Source organism: Vipera ursinii, assembly GCF_947247035.1.
Source record: "Vipera ursinii genome assembly, chromosome: 1".
Taxonomy (NCBI): domain Eukaryota; kingdom Metazoa; phylum Chordata; class Lepidosauria; order Squamata; family Viperidae; genus Vipera; species Vipera ursinii.
In genome coordinates this window covers 111,499,325-111,518,803 of record NC_139512.1, presented here as the reverse complement: position 1 = coordinate 111,518,803, position 19,479 = coordinate 111,499,325, and the positions used below count along the sequence as shown (strand labels likewise).

General features: G+C 42.0%; 1 protein-coding gene across 1 annotated transcript in view; it reads left to right on the top strand.

Moving 5' to 3' along the window:
• The first annotated feature begins 1,531 nt into the window (after positions 1–1,531).
• Positions 1,532–19,479, top strand: part of PTDSS2 (phosphatidylserine synthase 2) — a 51,280-nt gene continuing 33,332 nt past the window's right edge. Inside the window, exons 1-2 of the mRNA XM_083348981.1 lie at positions 1,532–1,908; positions 14,379–14,480. Coding sequence (XP_083205107.1) covers positions 1,676–1,908; positions 14,379–14,480 — 335 coding nt within the window. The 5' untranslated portion in view covers positions 1,532–1,675. The remainder of the gene's footprint in view (positions 1,909–14,378; positions 14,481–19,479) is intronic.

The window sequence follows — 19,479 nt, the reverse complement described above, 5'->3', positions numbered from 1 at the left end:
GTCTTCCAATGCACATTTACACTGGCCAAAATGCACAAATCATGGACGTGACACAATTAATACCATCCTAACAATATTTTCTTAAAACCCAAACAGTGTTAAAGTAGAATTTATCACATTTGTTTCTCACCAAAACTGGCAACCCACAGCTCAAAATACAAAACCTGTAAAGATAACAAGTTAATAAAATAATAATTATAATGAATTATATATTAGAATAAACAAATTACTATAATAGCCTGCTTTTATACTCAATACTAGGCATCAGCAGCCCTCAAATGAGTTTACATGCAATGTGATCTAATGCAATCATATGGATGTTTGCTCAGAAGTAAATTATACTGGGCTCAAATTGATTTATTTTTGACCAAATATTCCTAGTTACATCCTAAAAATGGTAACAGGTACCTGTGAGAGAGCAATCTAATCTTGCTATAAAATCAGCAGTGAATGTGAACAGTGCCATAATTATACATCAGGACATATTACATATAGCCTACCCAGTAAAAATAGGGCTCTCTGTATTTGGCAAGTCTAAGCCACAACAATTATTTATTTTATTTTTATTTTAATTCCATTTATATCCCGCCCTTCTCCGAAGACTCAGGGCGGCTTACAAGATTCCACAGTATACTCTGTGCTGGATATATTGCAGGTGTTCAGAAACTGAAACATATACCAGTTTTAGTTCAGAAAGAGGCTTAAACGATCATCTCCAGCTGCATTTCTCCCTGTTACAAGGCAGTGAAAGGCACAGAGACCTCAGCTTCATTAGTGCAATTCTTCTACTGCAGCTTCTAATTCTAAAATAGTTTTGCAGGGATATTTTGTTTTTATCGTTGCCCAACTACTAGTTCAATGAAACAGACCTTTCTTTCTTCCCTCAGCTCAAAGGGTGTTGTATAAGGGGGAAAAAAGTAAATTGCTCTTTCCAAAAACCTGGTTATTTGCAGAGAGCTTTTTAAATTAGGCAGGGGACCAATAAGACATATTTTAAAGGTTGGCTCCCACGCTACTGTTCTTACAATGACAGGAAAATATACTCTCCCTTTTCCCTGTCCTTGTTCAACTAAGCTGCAATTTTGAGTATATTGTCTTTGTTTCGACAGACTCCACTGTATATGCATTTCCTGCACTTTTATATCTGGATTTGCTTAACACACGTAACTCAAACGAACCGTACCGAATTCACCAACAAAGCCCTAACATAAACTATCTAAAAATGTTTTGTCCGCCAACCAATGGTGAAGAAATGCTCCCTCCTGACGTCAATCTCTCCAATATAAACCTTCCCGAGTTGGCTTGCTGCAATTGAACTTTAATCTATTGTCCACGCTAGAAGCTGTGCTGCCAAAGCTCTCGCTCCAAAGCTTTGCTGGACGAGCCAAAAGAGAGAGAGAGAGAGAGACAGAGAGAGAGAGAGAAAAGGAGAAATGAGAGAGAGGTTCGGCGCGCGCATGCGCCCTGCAGCCTTAGCCGCTCACGTCTCCTCCGAGGCTAGTCCCCGCCCCTCAACCTCGTCCCACGTAGGGTCACGAGCGAGTGCTGAAAAGGCGCTTTAAGAGAGCTGTTGCGTCGGTTCTTCGGCGCTCGCTCGCATGGGGCGCGCGGAGGGATCGGCCGGGCGCGCGCCGAGCATCGCTTAAAGCTTCGCGAGTCGGGGTCGCCTCTCGCTATGAGGCGCGGGGAGCGGAGGGGTCACGGAGCCGCCTCCGGCAAAGCCGCCTTGGAGGAAGGGCAGCCGCCGCCGCCCCCCAACGGCGCTTCTCTGCCGGTTGAAGAGGGGCCGCGGGGGGACCCGCCGCCAGCGGCAGCTGCAGCAGCGCCAGACGCCGCTGTCGTCACTCATGGCGACCGGCGCAGCACTGAGTCCGAGGTGTACGACGACGGGACCAACACCTTCTTCTGGTGAGAGGGGCGACCGTGCCCGCCGGGTCACTCTGCAAGCCGAGAATGGAGCGCTTACGCAGCTGGACCCTCCGCATAAAAATAAGGGTGGCTGAATCTGGAGGGAGTGGGGAGGGGGCGCTTATTCTGAAGATGACAGCAGCAGAGCCGAGGGTTTCGTAGGGATTTAGAGCTAGCACCTGATTCTCGTTCAATCTGGGCTGATCTTTGATAACTGTGTGTATGTGTGTCCTCTGAAAGAGAGGGTACAGCACGTACTTAGTTTCGGGACGGACTTTTTTTTTCCAAATTGCTCCTTCCCTGCTCTGTGCTGACTGGCTCCATGGCTATTGCTGTCTCGGATGTGATTGTTTTCATCACTTGCTATCAAAGATGTTAACTAATTTACACTGAAATGTCTTTGGAGATTTTTTCAATCATCCAGGAGGTCATAGTTATCCCAAAGATTCTTTTTCAAGAGGCAACTGGACTTCCTTGTTTTTCTTTGAAGGTGCTTTGCTTCTCTTCCAAGAAGCTTCTTCAGCTCTGACTGGATGGTTGGGGAATTGAAGGATGTATACCGATGTATATCGATATACCCCAGATTGTTGGGGGCAATTAAGCTGACTTTGTAATAATGCCACTTGGCGGGTGTGTGAAAGCCCTAACAAGCAGGCATATACATAGAATGAAGGCTACTGCTAAGCTTGTAAGCCGCCCTGAGTCTTCGGAGAAGGGCGGGATATAAATGGGATTAAAATAAAAATAAATAAATATACTTCCCATTCCATGACTAGCTGTCTGCAAGGAGTATAAATCTTTCTATTCCTCCACCATCCAGTCAGAGCTGAAGAAGCTTCTTGGATGAGAAGCGAAAAAGAATCTTTGTGATAAGTTTACAGTTACTAAATAGACAACCGCTGACCCCACTGGGCCATCCTTTCTGAAAAATTTCTCCTTCAACAATGGCAGAACTTCTAAGTATTCAGAGATGTATCTGCTTTGAAAGTAGCCCATATTGAACTGTATAGCACAGTCAAACATCAGAAGTTGACCACAAGAAATATTTTATGACATTTGGTATTATGTCATAAGATGCTTTATGATTATTTTTATGTCATAAAATGTTTTATAAAGTTTGCCAAATTTCAGTTCCCTGGGAATCATGAGTCTCAGATTTTGTATGCATTTTGTAAGTTAGCCCATATGAGATACCCTGGTTGAAAGAAATGTTGCCATATGATGTACAATTTCACCCAGTAAAAGGTTATGGATCCAAAAGATAAATAGTATGTATAGATATCGTTATTGAACTTAACACTGCTGAAGACCAAGTCATCAGTTTAATCAGGAAACCTGATTAAGATTGCTTTGTAGGCTATTTCCACAATTTTGCCTCCTCTTTTTATCTAATGCCCCTGAATCTGTTAAGGCTATCATTACAAATCAGTTGTGTACCGACAGTGGAATAAAGTAGCTTGAAATCAACTTCCAGTTGAGATAGCGGGTCAACATCAGTAACTGAGTTTAAATATGCTTGGGATAAACACATGTCCAGCCTCTGACAAACATAAAAAATAAAATAGAAATTAATTAAAAATAATGAATAAAAAGGGAAACAAACACAAAAGGCAGACTCGGTGGATCACCTAGGTCTTTTTCTGCAGTCAATTTTCTATGTTTCTGTTCAGTGTATAAGTGGATATTGCAACATATAATAAAATCTTGGGGAAATGAGCCAATTTAATCTGCATCAACTTGAACTGCATCCCTTAACTATATTTAAGATTGTGCTTAAATTCATGCCTTTTTCCAGAATACCATGTTTCCCCAAAAATAAGACCTAGCTTGATTTTTGTGGTTGGGCCTAATATAAGCTCTACCCCCCCCCAAAATAAGCCCTACTTACCCCACCCACTCTGTCCCTCCCTAAGTTTTTTGACAGGCCGGATCGTGTGCTTCCTCCCCCCCCCAGCCTTGCCTGCTTCTGGTGCCACCGCTGTGAGGTGGCCTGAATGTTAAGAGAGCAGGGACTGAGGCAAGCAGAGGCTGCCTCTTTTCTATCCCAGCCCTGGATTGGGGAATCCAGCAGGCAGACAATGGTGGGGACTGGCCGGGGCCTCAACCATCAGCTTCTCTCTTTCACACTCACCCCGAAGCAGCCTTCACAGGCAGCCTGCACTGCCCTGCGAGTTTTGCTGCTTTCCCTCTGCGGAAGGGTGGGAAAGAAAGCTGGGTGTCCTGAGATGTCCCACTCAGGGAAGCGACTCAGAAAGTTTCCCTCAGTAGGGGAAGAAAGCTTTGGAAACTGCCTTTTCATTTATATTCATCAGCAATACTGTAATCCAGACATGTCAAACACAAGGCCTGGGGGCCAGATCCTGCCCGCGAAGTGGTTTCATGTGGCCCGCGAAGCCATCCTGGAAACAGTGAGGGAACGGCCCCCACTGCCTTGGCCCTGGCCCAGAGACCGTCCTTCTGCCAGAGACCCTCAGATCTGTCCCACTCCTGCCCAGGCCCCCATAGGCACCCTTGATGCGAACGATGTAGAGCTGGCCATGCCCACCCAGTAGGCCATATGCACTCTACCCATGCCCATCCAGTAGGCCACGCCCACCCTGGCCATACCCACCCGGCCCCTTGAGGGCAACCGCAATGCTGATGCGGCCCTCAATGAAATTGAGTTTGACACCCCTGCTGTAATCCATCTGTTTATTTTTCAAAAAAATGATTTGTATTTACCATGATTAGCCTCCTTGAATGCTAATGGAAATGCGCGGTATGAATTCTGCACATGAGCTGCGGAAATACAGACACTCACACCCTCAAAGCTCACAACACTTCCTCACTCAGGGTGCACCACTTTACAGGGGTGTTCAATTTTGTGGCTCAGCCAAACTTTTTAGCTGTGGTGGGCCGCAGTTCCTATCACCTTCAGGAAGCCTGGGCGATGGAAACCTTAGGCCAGGCTCCTCGCAGCTTGAAGCAATCTGGCTCGCCCAGAGTCAAGTTGGCTGTAGCGGGAGGTGTGGCCCATCCCTGCCCTCCAGCTCTGCCACACATGTGGGATGAGCCTCCCGTGACGGCCAACCTGACCCTGGGCGAGCCGGATTGCTTACAGGGAGAGGCAGGGGGAGGACTGCAAAGGGCATGTGCAGCTCCTAGAGGCTCTGGGCACTGTTTTTGGCACAGCTGTTTTTGGCAGCATGTGTGCGTCTGTTTGCTGTTTACAGAGGCGCACCGTGGAGAGGTTGGCTGAGGTTTGAGGGATGGTCTATTCCCATTCGTAGCATGGCCGCCATCCAATCACCATGCCACCTCTTGGAAGGGCAACCTCAGCTGCCAATGCAGCGATGGGGAAGGTGGAAGGCAATCCCGCTCACCAGATCAGCCCGGTGGGAGTGGGTTGGGGTGAGAAACCAAGTGGCACCAAAAACAGCGCTTGGAACCTCCAGGAGCTGCAGGGATCTGTGTGTGCCCTTTGCAGTTATCCTCCTGCAACATGCAGCCTCTCCCTGTAAGCAGTCCGGCTCACCCAGGGTCAGGTTGGCCATCACGGGAGGCTCATCCCGCATGTGCGGCAGAGCTGGAGGGCAGGGATGAGCCACGCCTCCCGCGACAGCCAACCTGACCCTGGGCGAGCCGGATTGCTTCAGCTGCGAGGAGCCTGGCCTAAGGTTTCCATCACCCAGGCTTCCTGAAGGTGATAGGAACTGCGGCCTGCTGCAGCTGAAGAGTTTAGCTGAGCCACAAAATTGAACGCGCCTGTAAAACAGTGGTGCACCCCAAGCAAGGAAGCGTTGTGAGCTTTAAGGTGCAAGTGTCTGTATTTCCATGGCTCATGCGCAGAATTCACACCGTGCCTTCCCATTGGCATTCAAGGAGGCTAATCATGGTAAATACAAATCATTTGTTTGAAAAATAAACGGACGGATTACAATATTGCTGATGAATGTAAATGAAAAGGCAGTTTCCAAAGCCTTCTTCCCCTACCGAGGAAAATCTGAGTCGCCTAGGGGTGGGAGCACTGGCCAGACTGGGCCTTGTGGTGAAAAAATAAGACATCCCCCAAAATAAGCCCTAATGGGTCTTTTGGACTAAAAATAAATAAAAATCCCTGGCTTATTTTGGGGAAAACATGGTATTTCTTGACTTACGAATGGTCACTTTGTGATTTTTTAAAGTTACAAAGCTTCCCCCCCCCCGCCAATGCTGCTGGTTGCAAAGTTCTGATATCTGCTCTGTGGTCACATGACTGCATTTTGGGCATTTGGCCACCAGCCCACGTTTATGGCTGTTTGCAGGATCCCTCAGTTTACCACATTTTACTTCCAGTTTTCACCAAAAACACCCCATAGTGAACAATGTGAACACTTAACTGTGGTGATTCGCTTCCTGACCACCACAAAAAAGGTCATAAAATTGGGTTGGTCATGTGAGTGCCGCACTTTATGACCATCCAATGGGCAACTCCATTAAAGTCAGAAATTCCTGGACTGTTAGGGGAAAGGAAATATCTTTTTTGTTCTTTTTAAATAGTTTCTATTAGTTCTCTAAATTCTTTCATATTAATCTGGCTCTTACCCATTGTATAGATTTTCTACATTAATTGTCTATTTTTAGTTTAGCAATGGGAGAAGATTGTAAAATCATTTTGTACTTTCGTAGCATTAGGAAGTGAATTGTGTAGAATGCTTATTGCTGATGGAGCATGCAAAGAAATGGAACTGTAACAAAAGAAAAGATTGACAAAGGAACTTTATTATTTTAAAATAACCCCTGAAGAAAGTGGATAAGAACACAACATGAGATAATAACAGCTGAGTGGGCCGTGGTAAATATCTGCTATTTTTTCCTTACAACTTTTATTTTAGCTGATCTTTTAAAATTCATGTTGCTCATAAGAAAAATAACATTGAATCTCCATTTCCAAAAAAATAGTGTTTACAATTGCACTTGTAGGTCCTTAAATAAAAAGCAAGCTTGAATTTTACAATAAACAATAATCTGTGGCAATCACAAAACTTGGCATTAGCTATATGGATTGCATTCACAATATTCCTCCTCCAATTAGAAGGGCAGAAACGTGTGGTTTATGCTGTCGTCCCACCTATCTTTACCTGCCTATACAGAGAAGAAAACAAAATAGTTGTAGGCTAAAAAAACCCTGTTTAATATTGCTCTGCAAAAAAAAAAGTTGGCAAAGAGAAAAATGTGAACTGGTTTTATATGATTTGAACTCTGTGATCTTGGCAGCAAGAGGGATACATTGATACTAGGCGACAGATTTAGAGCGCAGCTAGCAGCTTCCTAGAAGTTGTTGCATTCCAACACAGTACCTGAGAGTTCACAGTGCTCTACAATTTAGGGAACACCATCTTTCATCATAGATCCAGGAAGCATTCTTGAGAGTATAATAGGAACAAACTGTGCAGTACAAAAATAGTGACCTAGTAACTGGAGCTTGTCAATCAGAAGGTCGGCAGTTTGGCGGGTCGAATCCCAAGTGCCACGTAACAGAGTGAGCGCCTGTTACTCGTCCCAGCTTCTGCCAACCTAGCAGTTCGAAAGCACGTAAAAATGCAAGTAGAAAAATAGGGACCACTACGGTGGGAAGGTAACAGTGTTCCATGTGCCTTTGGCGTCTAGTCATGCCGGCCACATGACCACGGAGACGTCCTCGGACAAGCGCTGGCTCTTCGGCTTTGAAACAGAGATGAGCACCGGCCCCTAGAGTTGGAAACGACTAGCATGCATGTGCGGGGGAACCTTTACCTAGTAAACTGGAGTTCTTTAGTGGAATAATTGGATGTGAGGGCGATCTGGCTGCGACATCTGTCACCCCATTGATCGCCAGGGTTGATTTGGCTGATCTGGCTGGCTAGGCAGGTGTCCCCTTCCTCCCTCACCGCTCCATGTGCATCCCTCCCGAAGCTGCACGCTCGGTGGAAGAGGATGATCATCCCAGATAGAAGGAGTGTACCGATCTTTGGTCAAGGGTATACAATAGTGGAATAATTTATTGATTGTAATTAAAATACTTATATGTAAGGGTTGCCACAAACTAGCAACAGCTCCCTTATATTTTTTGTTAATTTTTATAGCTGATGCAATTAGTTCTATTTATTTACCAGCAAATCACTACAGATCCTTAGCAGTTTACAAGACACCTGATAGAAGCCATCATTTCAGTTAAAGCATCTATAATAGATATAAATAAATTAAAGCAACCAATAACTAAGTCGCAACAGTATAAGGGTGTGGTGGAATCTGGAGCTGAAGTGAGGGGAGAAGTGAAAAGACTGGTAAGCCTTGAATCACTAATGGAAAGCAGATCCTCCCTAAACTTGCAGTGCTTATCTAGTAATTCCTGTGGTAAGTTTATTAGTCTGGCGAGATTCCTACAAATAGGCAAATAGCAACAAAGGTATCACTCTGATCAACTCCTTGTGTTATTTCTGGTCCCTTGCACCTGACTAAGGGTAACTTAATAATATAATTAAAAAAAATAAAACAAATCATAGGAAAACCAAATTAAATAATATTAAAAAAATAAATTAATATTGTTAAATTAAATGTAGTGATAACAAACTATTCAACCAAATGCTTTTCAGAAAAAAAATATTCAATAGCTTCCAGAACATTAGAACAGATGGAATAAGCTTTAATTCTCAGGAAATTGTATCCCACAAGACCTGAGTGGCAGCTGAGAAGCAGTGTCTCCTGGTCTCCATTCCCTTTACAGCAAGGGTCTCCAACCCCCAGGCCACAGATTGGTACCGTTCTGTGTCCTGTTAGGAACCGGGCCACACACCTGGAGGTGAGTGGTGGGCGAGTGAAACCAAAACTGTCCTCCCCTCCAGTCTGTGGAAAAACCGATCCCTGGTGCCAAAAGGGTTGTGGTTGCTGCCTTACAGTACTTCACAAAAGTGATGTTTGACCGAAAGCTTTTCCTAGGAAGAACATAATAGATGGGCTTATTTAGGTTGAAGAAAGCAGTCCTGTAAGAAACAGGCACCAAGCCTAGTAATGGTAATGCTGGTAATGACCTATAAAGCTCTGAATGGCTTGGGTCCGGATTATCTAAGGGAACACCTGCTGCCGGCATCAACTTCCCATCGTCCTGTGCGCTCCCACAGGGAGGGCCTTCTCAGGGTGCCCACAGTTAAGGAGTGCCGGCAGGTGATCCCCAGGGGGAGGGCATTCTCTGTGGGCGCGCCTGCCCTGTGGAATGATTTACCGGTGGAGCTTCGGACCGCCCCCCATCTGCGTACATTTCACCGGGATCTGAAAACTTGGTTTTTTGATCTATCAGGCCTGGACTGAAGGGGTTTTAGCTTTTAATATTGTTTTAATTGTTGGGCTTATGTAATTTAATGTATTTTAATTTATACTATTTTATATCATATTTTATGTTGCCCTGTAAACCGCCATGAGTCCTTCGGGAATAGGGCGGTATAAAAATTTAATTAAATAAATAAATAAATAAATAAATAAATAAATAAATAAATAAATAAATAAATATACTGATAATATAATTTACACATGTAAATTTCAGAAAATATGTAGGTATTAATGTTTTTTGAAATAAAAAGGAGAAATTCTTTAAAGGCTAAGAATAGGCGCATTTGAAATAAACTCCGGTCCATGAAATACAATCTAATAAATATTATGTTATCTTCCATTTCAAGAAAAGAAAGTAAATGTTTTATCTTAATGTCCTTAAAAATGGAATAGAAGGTCTGTCTTCTAACTAATGATTTGTTCATATTGTATTTATATAGGAAGAAGGAGCAGAACTGTTCCTCTTGTCCCCTCTCTGAAGGGGGACATGAAATATCAGGAATGAAAGTCTATGCCAGGGCTTTTCAACCAGTGGTACGGGTACCACCTGTGGTACATTGGCACCTGGCAGGTGGTATGCGACCATCCTAGAAAAGTGGTAGCGGGGGAGGGGAATGAGCTGAACTGGTGGCAGCACCGCACAAGCCTGAGCGAGAGATGGCTGGAGCTGCAGGGCTGTCAGGGCTCAGTGGAAGCACCAGGATCAGCGCCAGGCTCCAACTGGAACTCGGTGCTGATCCCAACACGCCTGCTGAGCATAGAAGTGCCAATCAGGTGGAATGTTGCAGCATCCCCAGGATCTTGTGATTTACATTCAGATGCTTGGCAACTGATTCATATTTATGACAATCACAGTGTCCCAGGGTCATGTGAAGTGACCAAAACCTGCTGCAACCACCCAGCAGATGGGGGGAATAAAAACCAAACACCCCCCACCCCACCCAACCCCCACTGCCAATCCTCAACAGAAATGCTCACAACGATGAAAACCTCAGACAGGAGGAAGAGTGCCATCAGGCGGGCAGGCAGGTGTCTTGCTTGGCTGTGGCTTGGGGGCACTTTTTTTTATTGAAAGGTTTTACAATACATTTTTTAAAAAAGACAAAACCCCTCCCAACCCTCTCCCCTCTCCCCAACCCTCCCCAACACCTCCCTCCCTTCCCCCTCCCCCCTCCCCGACTTCCCAGAGCTCAATACAGGGTATAAAAATACAAGCAATCATAGTCTACCATATGCAAACAACAATAAAATATTAAATCTATCGCACTTTAACTCTTATAAAATAACTACAAGCAATATAAATATCACATCAGTACTTATTCAAATGCTAGATGAAACTTTTTAGTCCCATATTTATTCTGGATATAATCAATCCATGTTCTCCACTCCACAATATATCTCAGTTGCAATTGATCTTTCAAGTACGCTGAAATCTTTGCCATTTCCGCCAGATTGGAGACATTTAAAGTCCATTCTTCTATAGTCGGCAGTTCTTCCTTCTTCCAATATTGCGCTACTAAAAGTCTCGCTGCCGTAATTAAGTTCAACATCAGCTTAATGTCCACAGCAGTAGTATCAGTAATAATGCCCAGTAAAAACAGTTGCGGACAAAACTTTATCCTTTTCTTGAATATCTTTTGCATGTCCCACCAAATTTTAATCCAAAAAGCTGCTTGGGGGCACTTTTTTCAGTGCCATTGTAACTTTGAACAGTCACTAAACAAACTGTTGTAAGTTGAGGACTACCTGTACTTCATCACTTTTTTCTTTTCTTTTTTTTTAGTCAAGTTTTTGACACCTTACTAGGCGACTGGTGGCACTCAGATGTTGCCATATCCTAAAAGTGGTACAATGGGTGAAAAGGTTGAAAAGCCCTGGTCTGTGCTTTCACTTGAATGCATAGCATTTTTCCTTTTTTGCTTATTGTAGATATAGGCAATAATATTAATGCAGGTCCCATAATCTATTTTCCATCATCACTCGTAGAATATGTACATTAAGACTTTTCATCTATAATATTCAAATAAATACAAAGTTAAACTCAATAACTGTTCGCAGTCGTAGTGAACAGTAGAAATACAATTTTCCAGAGGTAAAGTAATGCCTCCAGTAGAAGAAGAAAACATGATTTTATTTGAACATTAAATACATAAAATTATTGATTAGTCAACAATTTCATATCAGAGTCTTTAACATTTTTGTCGAGGAATTGCAACTCACAAGCCATCAATGTTTGTTCTAGGACAGTGTTTCTTAAAGTGTGGTCTGCATTGAAATGGCTGTGGCTATGGCCTTGGGAGTAAGAATCCTGGCTGATTGCAGGACTTGGATGCCCAGTTGATGATGGCAATAGGAGCCAGAGTCTGCAATTGTCCTGAGGAAGAACCAATGTCTCCTGTAACTGCCAACTGGCCAGGGACATGGTCTGCAACAATCTTGGCAGTTTCTTCCCTCCGCGTAGGATACAGGAGTTGAATGTACTATTTTGATTTGATCATGGTGGCTGATGGCTTGAAGGGATGAGTTAGACTAGCAAAGATATTGAGGGTTTTGGACCGTTTTGTTGGAGGGAGCTGGTCATGCCTTCTACCCCATGGTTGAGAGGCAGTGGCAGGAATGAGCCCTGGCTTATCAGGCCTATTGGATGTGAAGTTGTGTAGAGACCAGGTAAGAATGGGGTGGCTAGTGGGAGCATTGAGTAGATATGATGGTGTGAGTGAGGAGTGGGAGGCAGTGCTCAGGCTACACAATGGTTTCAGAAGCACTGGTAGTCTGAGTGGAGTCTAGTTCAGGGGTGTCAAACTCAATTTCACTGAGGGCGGCATCAGCATTGCGGTTGCCCTCAAGGGGCCGGGTGGGTATGGCCTGGGTGGGCGTGGCCTACTGGGTGGGCGTGGCTAGAGTGCGTATGGCCTACTGGGTGGGTGTGGCCAGCTCTACATCATTGGCATCAAGGGTGCCTATGGGGGCCTGGGCAGGAGTGGGACAGATCTGAGGGTCTCTGGCAGAAGAAGGGTCTCTGGGCCAGGGCCAAGGCAGTGGGGGCCGTTCCCTCACTGTTTCCAGGATGGCTTCGCAGGCCACATGAAACCACTTCGTGGGCTGGATCCGGCCCCCGGGCCTTGTGTTTGACATGTCTGGTCTAGTTCATCTCAAGTTATTTGTTGCTGAGTAGAGTAGGCAACTTTAGCTTAGGGATGGGTAGAGGTGGGGAGAATATGAGGGGGAGTGCAGTTATGAATGTAACACATTTGCCCAAATTGCACCAGTGTAATATAAATCTTTTAAATAAGTATTCTACAAATGCATAAATTTCCGTTTTTAATATGGTAAATATTGATACATATAGCCCATTCATATAATCCTCCAGTACAGATTGTGCATTAAAGCTGTCACCTTATTTCTAAGGCAGACATGTCAAACACAAGGCCCGGGGGCCGGATCCGGCCCGCGAAGTGGTTTCATGCGGCCCACGAAGCCATCCTGGAAACAGTGAGGGAACGGCCCCCACTGCCTTGGCCCTGGCCCAGAGACCCTCCTCCTGCCAGAGACCCTCAGATCTGTCCCACTCCTGCCCAGGCCCCCATAGGCACCCTTGATGCGAACGATGTAGAGCTGGCCATGCCCACCCAGTAGGCCATACCCACTCTAGCCACGCCCACCCAGTAGGCCACGCCCACCCAGGCAACACCCACCTGGCCCCCTGAGGTCAACCGCAATGCTGATGCGGCCCTCAATGAAATTGAGTTTGACACCCCTGTTCTAAGGCTTCATGAGAGGCTCTTGGCTGTCGCATGGGTCTTCTGTTATTCTTTCAAGTTTGGCTTTTAGGGAATGAATGAATAACCATTTCCCATCAGCCGAGATTGTCAGATAACATTTTCTCAGTTATCATTATGAAATTTAACATTCGTGGTTGGACAGTGAATGTATTGGGATCAGCTAAAATGAAAAAAGCAAGGTGTAAGCATTTATGTTTTCTAAAACTCTTCATTGTAAAAGGCAGGGGATGTACAAAAAGCAAGCAAATTCAAAAATTAGATTGGATGTTACAGCTTCCAGGGGCTTTTTAAAAATAATATGGGCTCAGTTTTAAAGTGTTATTTATAAGCACTGAGTATTGATAGTAAAACTGAGTGTTTTACTAGGTGGAAAGTTGTCCAAATTGCTGAATACTAATTAATGAAGAGAGAAGACAGAATCTTTTGTAATTCCTCTTAAGTTAGATAAGTCATCTCTGAATGTAGATGATTTCACCATGTTTGGTTAGATGTTTTCTTTAAAAAAAGCAATACAAAGATAAAGTGAAAACTAAAAATGTCAAAGTCCTATTCTTGGGGGAAAATTGCACCTCTGAAGGCTTTGAGAACATCCTGGTTCTGCTTGATTCCTAGAAAACAGTTAATGATTGTCCCTATCTTTTTTACCAGCTTGTCAGATTCCAAATATGTTTTGGTTCAGAAGGATTTCACTATAGGTTTTTTTTCCAGTTTTTACCTCAATGATCAGCTGCTATTTTATTGACCGCTTTTGAAGACCTCTTTAAATTTCAGCTTATATAAAATGTGCAACTCCAAATGCACATAGTGAGCGAAAAAATATATTTTTGAGGCATTTGCTGGTATTTCTCATGTGAGCCTAATTTAAGGTGATGTTATTCTTTTCCTTGCTTGAGATTATCATATCATCGGGTTTCCTACTACAGCTGTTGTGCAGGCTTGATTAGTTTCATTAAGTGAGTTTAAATAGCCAACAATGCTAACTGTTATAACAACCTTTTCAGTACTTGCAAGCTCTGGACAGTTCTCCCCATGGAAACTACCATTTTCTTCAGGATCTTTCAAAACAGGTGCAAAAAATCCCTTTTTGTAGACACTGATGGGTGACTCCTCTGAACCTGCATATGTAAGCAGTGAATTTGTGTTACTTTGCCTTTTAAATGCTATGTTAATATATTTTACATTACAGGTGTGCATGTACTTTGTCTTTTAAGTGCTGTATTGGTATATTTTATATTAGGACTGTGTGTATATGCATATACAAACACATATACATACTTAAAACTTTAATTTCTGCTAGTGAAAATATAAGACAAGTATAAACAGTGTGTCAGAAAAAAAAAATGATTTTTCCCCCCTTGTCAACAGGCAAGCTCACACTTTAACAGTCCTGTTTATCCTTACCTGCACCCTGGGCTATGTGACCTTGCTTGAAGAAACACCACAGGACACAACCTATAACACAAAAAGGTAAATAACAATGCAGTGTTGCCCACTTATTAACTGTTGTAGTTCATTGGGATACCACTTTTTTCAATTGCGGTTCTTTGATTGAGAAAGTCTTCAACTTACAACCATTCAGTTAACGATTATTCAGAGTTATGGTGGCACTGAAAAAAGCATCAAGTCTGACAATTATGATCATCACAGCATCTCCACGGTCACATGATCAGAAATTGGGCTCTGGCCAAGCAGCATCTATTTATGATGGTGGCAATGTCCCAGGGTTGTGTGATCACAATTTGCGACCATCCCAGCTTGCTTCCAACAAATAAAAAGAATGGGAGAAGCCAGGTTCGCTTAACAGCCTTGTGATTTAGTTAACAAATGCAATGATTCACTGAACAACCATGGCAAAAAGGTGTAAAATTAGGTGCGCTGCCTTGCTTACTAATGGAAATTCTGACCCCAGTTGTGGTTATAAGTTGAGGACTACCTGCATTTGGATCTGTTGCCCATTAAGTAATTGTTTCCTAGTCTTGTTTGAAAACTAATGTATAGTACATGATAAAAATATATATTAAATGTTGCATATTGATTAATCCTGCTTTTTAAAGAGGTTTCTGTTTATTAAATCACAAGATAATTTGATAACTCTAAAAAATCCTTCCAAGTTGAATATGTTTTCTTAATATTTCTCTATCTGATAAAGTTTCATTGAACTTACAAAGATTAGATTTGAAAATTAATGTATTCATACAAAATCAGGATTCATTCTACATGTAGTCTTAAACTTATGAGCAGTTGCTTAACAACTATTCAAAGTTGCAGTAGAATTGAAAAAAGTTACTTACGGACTGTCCTCAAAATTACATCACCCCGCAGTCATATGATCACATTTCAGATGCTTGGCAACTAGATATGCATTTACCAGATTTGTACTTGCAGCCACGTAATTAGCTTAACAACCACATGATTTGCTGAATGACTATGGTGACTTGCTTAACAGCTATCATAAAAATGGTTGTAAAATCAAGTCTGGTCACATATAGGTGTGTGTCACGTATGTGTTTCACGTTGAGAGAGGGCAACTAAATTTCATTTTTGATATGTGCCATTGTATCCACAGTACAAAAAAATGACAAGGTTATCTTCTATCTTATCTTATGATCACAATGCCTTACAACCAAAATTCTGGGCTCAAATGAGGTCATACGTTGAGGACTACCTGTATACTGCTTTCAGTGAAATAAAATATTGGACTACGGCTGGCTGCTTTCTGTAAGCTCAAAACTACTGAATGCTAGAGTATAACATACTGGAAAAAATCCTGCTTCTTGTGAATCTGATAGTGTGAGTAGTAGGGTATTGCAGAGTTGAAATGGAATGTAAACAAAGATTAATTATTTCATCAGTTGAACACCAGTCTAGTATAATCATTTCTCTGCTCTTTTCTCCCAGTGATTCTTAGAATAGAACTAAACTATTAAGGCCATAATTATTTGTGAAAAGGTGGAAGGGTATTTTGTGAACTCATTGTTGAAAGGTAATGCATATATATTAAGTAGGTAATAAATTAGTTATATAAAGCAGACATACACTTTGAGAGTGAACTTTCATCTGCTAATTTATGTGGCAATTCATTGGAATAGCCTGCCAGCTGAATTATTGCTAAATTTTGATTAGTGTAATTCTGGAGGCAAAATTGTACTAAAATATTTATAGGTATCTTATATCTGGCTGACACATTAGCACTTAGAACAATTAGACTTCATAACTTAGTTTGAATTACCTTATCTGAGTTTAATGTACCTGAACATGACTTTTGCCCTATTGTGCTTGTCCTACTGTGACATGAATTATCTGTAAAACAGTCACTAGTTTTGCAATAAGATAGAATATTATACTCAGTGAGCGATGTTGGATTAATCATTTTCTTAGCCTAATTTATCTCAGGGTTGTTATTTAAGGAGGTAAATTTAAAGGATACAATGCCATGTATGTAGCTTTGAGTTCCTTGAAAAAAGGCAGGATATGAATGCAGTAAATAATAATAGTTTATCAAGTAATCATTTGGCTCCTGAAATATGCATTGTTTTGCTGAGGAATCATAGGGTGGGAAAAGTTTTACATATGTCTGAGAACTAATGATTGGATGAAATTAATTCCTAATGCTAAAGTTTGGAATGTAACCAAATATATCTACCTACTAATTAACTTAAGGATATATAGTTATAATTTTTTGGTCTTTCAATTCATTTGTTACTCTTTTTTAAAAAATAATAATAATACATTTCTCTTAATAGTTTGATATCTTTAAAAATCAGTGCTGTTTATGGGAAAGAATAAATAATAAGAGCCAGTTTGGTGTAGTGATTAAGGCACCAGGTTAGAAACCAGGAGATGGTCAATTCTAATCCTGCTTTAGCATGAAAGCCATCTGGGTGACTTTGGGATAGTCACTCTCTCTCAATCCAACTCACTTCATCGGATTGTTGTGGAGAAAATAGGAGAAGGAAGGAATAATAGGCATGTTCACCATTCTGAATTATTTATGAAAATAATAATGGCAAAATATAAGATCTGAATCAGGCAAGTATTGTTTATATGTTTTTTAATGGCTGATGGATTTTTATCCTCATTATTGCAGTCAGCACAAACACACTGCTTTGTGTCTATGCGGCTTTCTAAAACATAAACTTTGATTTTGATCAGTGTGCACAAAACAAATTCACAAATTAATCAAAAGGCAAGCAAATTGTCCATTGGAAAGCTAAAGATAAGTCAGGATTTATGGCAAGTTACATGAGCTATAGATCATTCTCAATAATATTATATCAAACAGATATTAAACAGGGTGACTGCACACCTAGTAACATGCCACTTTTTGCCTTCTGATAAATTAATTCTGCTACAAATAAAATTGTTGAGTGTCCCATCTCCCAAAAGGTGGAAGGGGCGGAGGACTGAGATCATTTCTTTCTCTGTGTTGTGCTTCAGAAGTACTTAAAGCTCTCTGTGAGATTGGGGATGAGAATTTGCCCTTTTCTCAAATTTGGAAAGGCAGAAAATGTTAAATATTATTTTTTGCTGACAGCATCTAAACTCAGTAAAAATTCAGTAATCCACTGTCAGGATATCAAGGGACAGCTTTATATATCATGCTTGAATGTAGAAAAAGTACATTTTTATTGATCCAATAAAGCAAAAATTGAAATATGTGAACAGTTTTATTGTTTTTTAGAAAGAGAAACCAATTGTTTTGAATGCTTCAAGAGTTATTATCTTAAGCCAGACATGTCAAACACAAGGCCCAGGGGGCCGGATCCGGCCTGCGAAGTGGTTTCATGTGGCCCGCGAAGCCATCCTGGAAACAGTGAGGGAATGGCCCCCACTGCCTTGGCCATGGTCCAAAGACCCTCCTTCTGCTAGAGACCCTCAGATCTGTCACACTCCTGCCCAGGCCCCCATAAGCACCCTTGATGCGAACGATGTAGAGCTGGCCACGCCCACCCAGTAGGCCACGCCCACCCTGGCCATACCCACCCGGCCCCCTGACGGCAACCGCAATGCTGATGCGGCCCTCAATGAAATTGAGTTTGACACCCTTGTCTTAAGCAGTCTAACTTACCATAGTACTGGTGTCTATAGGTCTTTATTTCAACTTTTCTTAAAGGGCTGAACTAAATTGTGAGCTCATGAGACGGGTTTTTTTTTGTTTTGTTTTTTGAGAAGCTTCTCCTTACTCGGTGAACCTTTAAATGGATATGAGAAAAATAGTTTTAGCTATTGCTTAGATGAGACATTAGCTTGATCCATTTCAAACTGGCTTCAGAACACACCATGGGGTTGTGACGGCTTAGTTGGTTTGTGTATATTTGGGAATTGGCATGGGGAATGAGACTCTTTGGGTATTTCTCAGCAGCTCAGTGGCCATGGTATCTTTCTAGATTATCTGAATGTTTTGGGAATAGGAGGCACACTTTATCAGTTCTGTGTCTTAGGTAATTTCAAATGGTGTCACTTGGATATAGTTGCTTCTTGAAATGAGAGCTGTTACTATATTGTCCCCCAGGGCTCTGTTTCGCCTCCAGTGCTTTTCAGTATCTGCATGATAGAAGAAAGCATCAGGAAATTAGAGCTGGATTTTATCAGTTGTACTGAATCCACCTAATCTGTTTTTGGATGTGGGTCACACTTTCCTTGAATTGATTAGGTTTATGATCTGGGGCCACATCTGAATTGGAATCTCTGATATCCAGTTTGAGGTAATAGCCAAGACCACCTTTCATCATGTGTCAATTGCATCCCTTCCTGGAAGAAACTATTACACTATTTAAATTATTGTGCATGTAACAGTAACCTCCAGTTCTCAGTATTACAACATGGTCTATGTAGGTATATCTATATTTGTGGTATAGGACATTCCATTGGTATAGAACCTAGATATTAGATTGTTCTTTGGAAGAAGTTAAAGACACTATGTAACACTGACATTAAGTCATTTTCTGACCACCATGTTCTTAGATTAATACAAAATATTATCTTCAAACTCTTGTATTTTTTGACTACTTGAGAGAATGCCTTTTTCTATATGATCTTACCTGCTCATTGAGATAATCTGAGAAGTTTCACCATAGTTGCTTTGGTCTTATCTCAGGGTAAATTAGGATCAGGCCTTTTGTATAGTTGCTCCACTTCTTTGGAACCGCCCTGAGTCCTTCGGGAAAGGGCGGTATATAAATTCAATAAATAAATAAATTCAATAAATAAATATAAACCCCACTGAGTTAAGAGGTATAAAGTAGAATGGAATGGAATGGAATCTAACCTTGGAGGGCTTCTAGTCCAGCCCCCCACTCAAGCAGGAAAACCTATACCATCTCAGCCAAGTAACTGTCAAGTCTCTTCTTAAAAATCTCCAGTGATGGAACATCCACGATGTCTGAAGGCAAGCTGTTCCACGTTGTCCTCACTGTTGGGCAGTTTCTCCTTAACTCCAGGTTACTTCTCTCTTTGATCAGTTTCC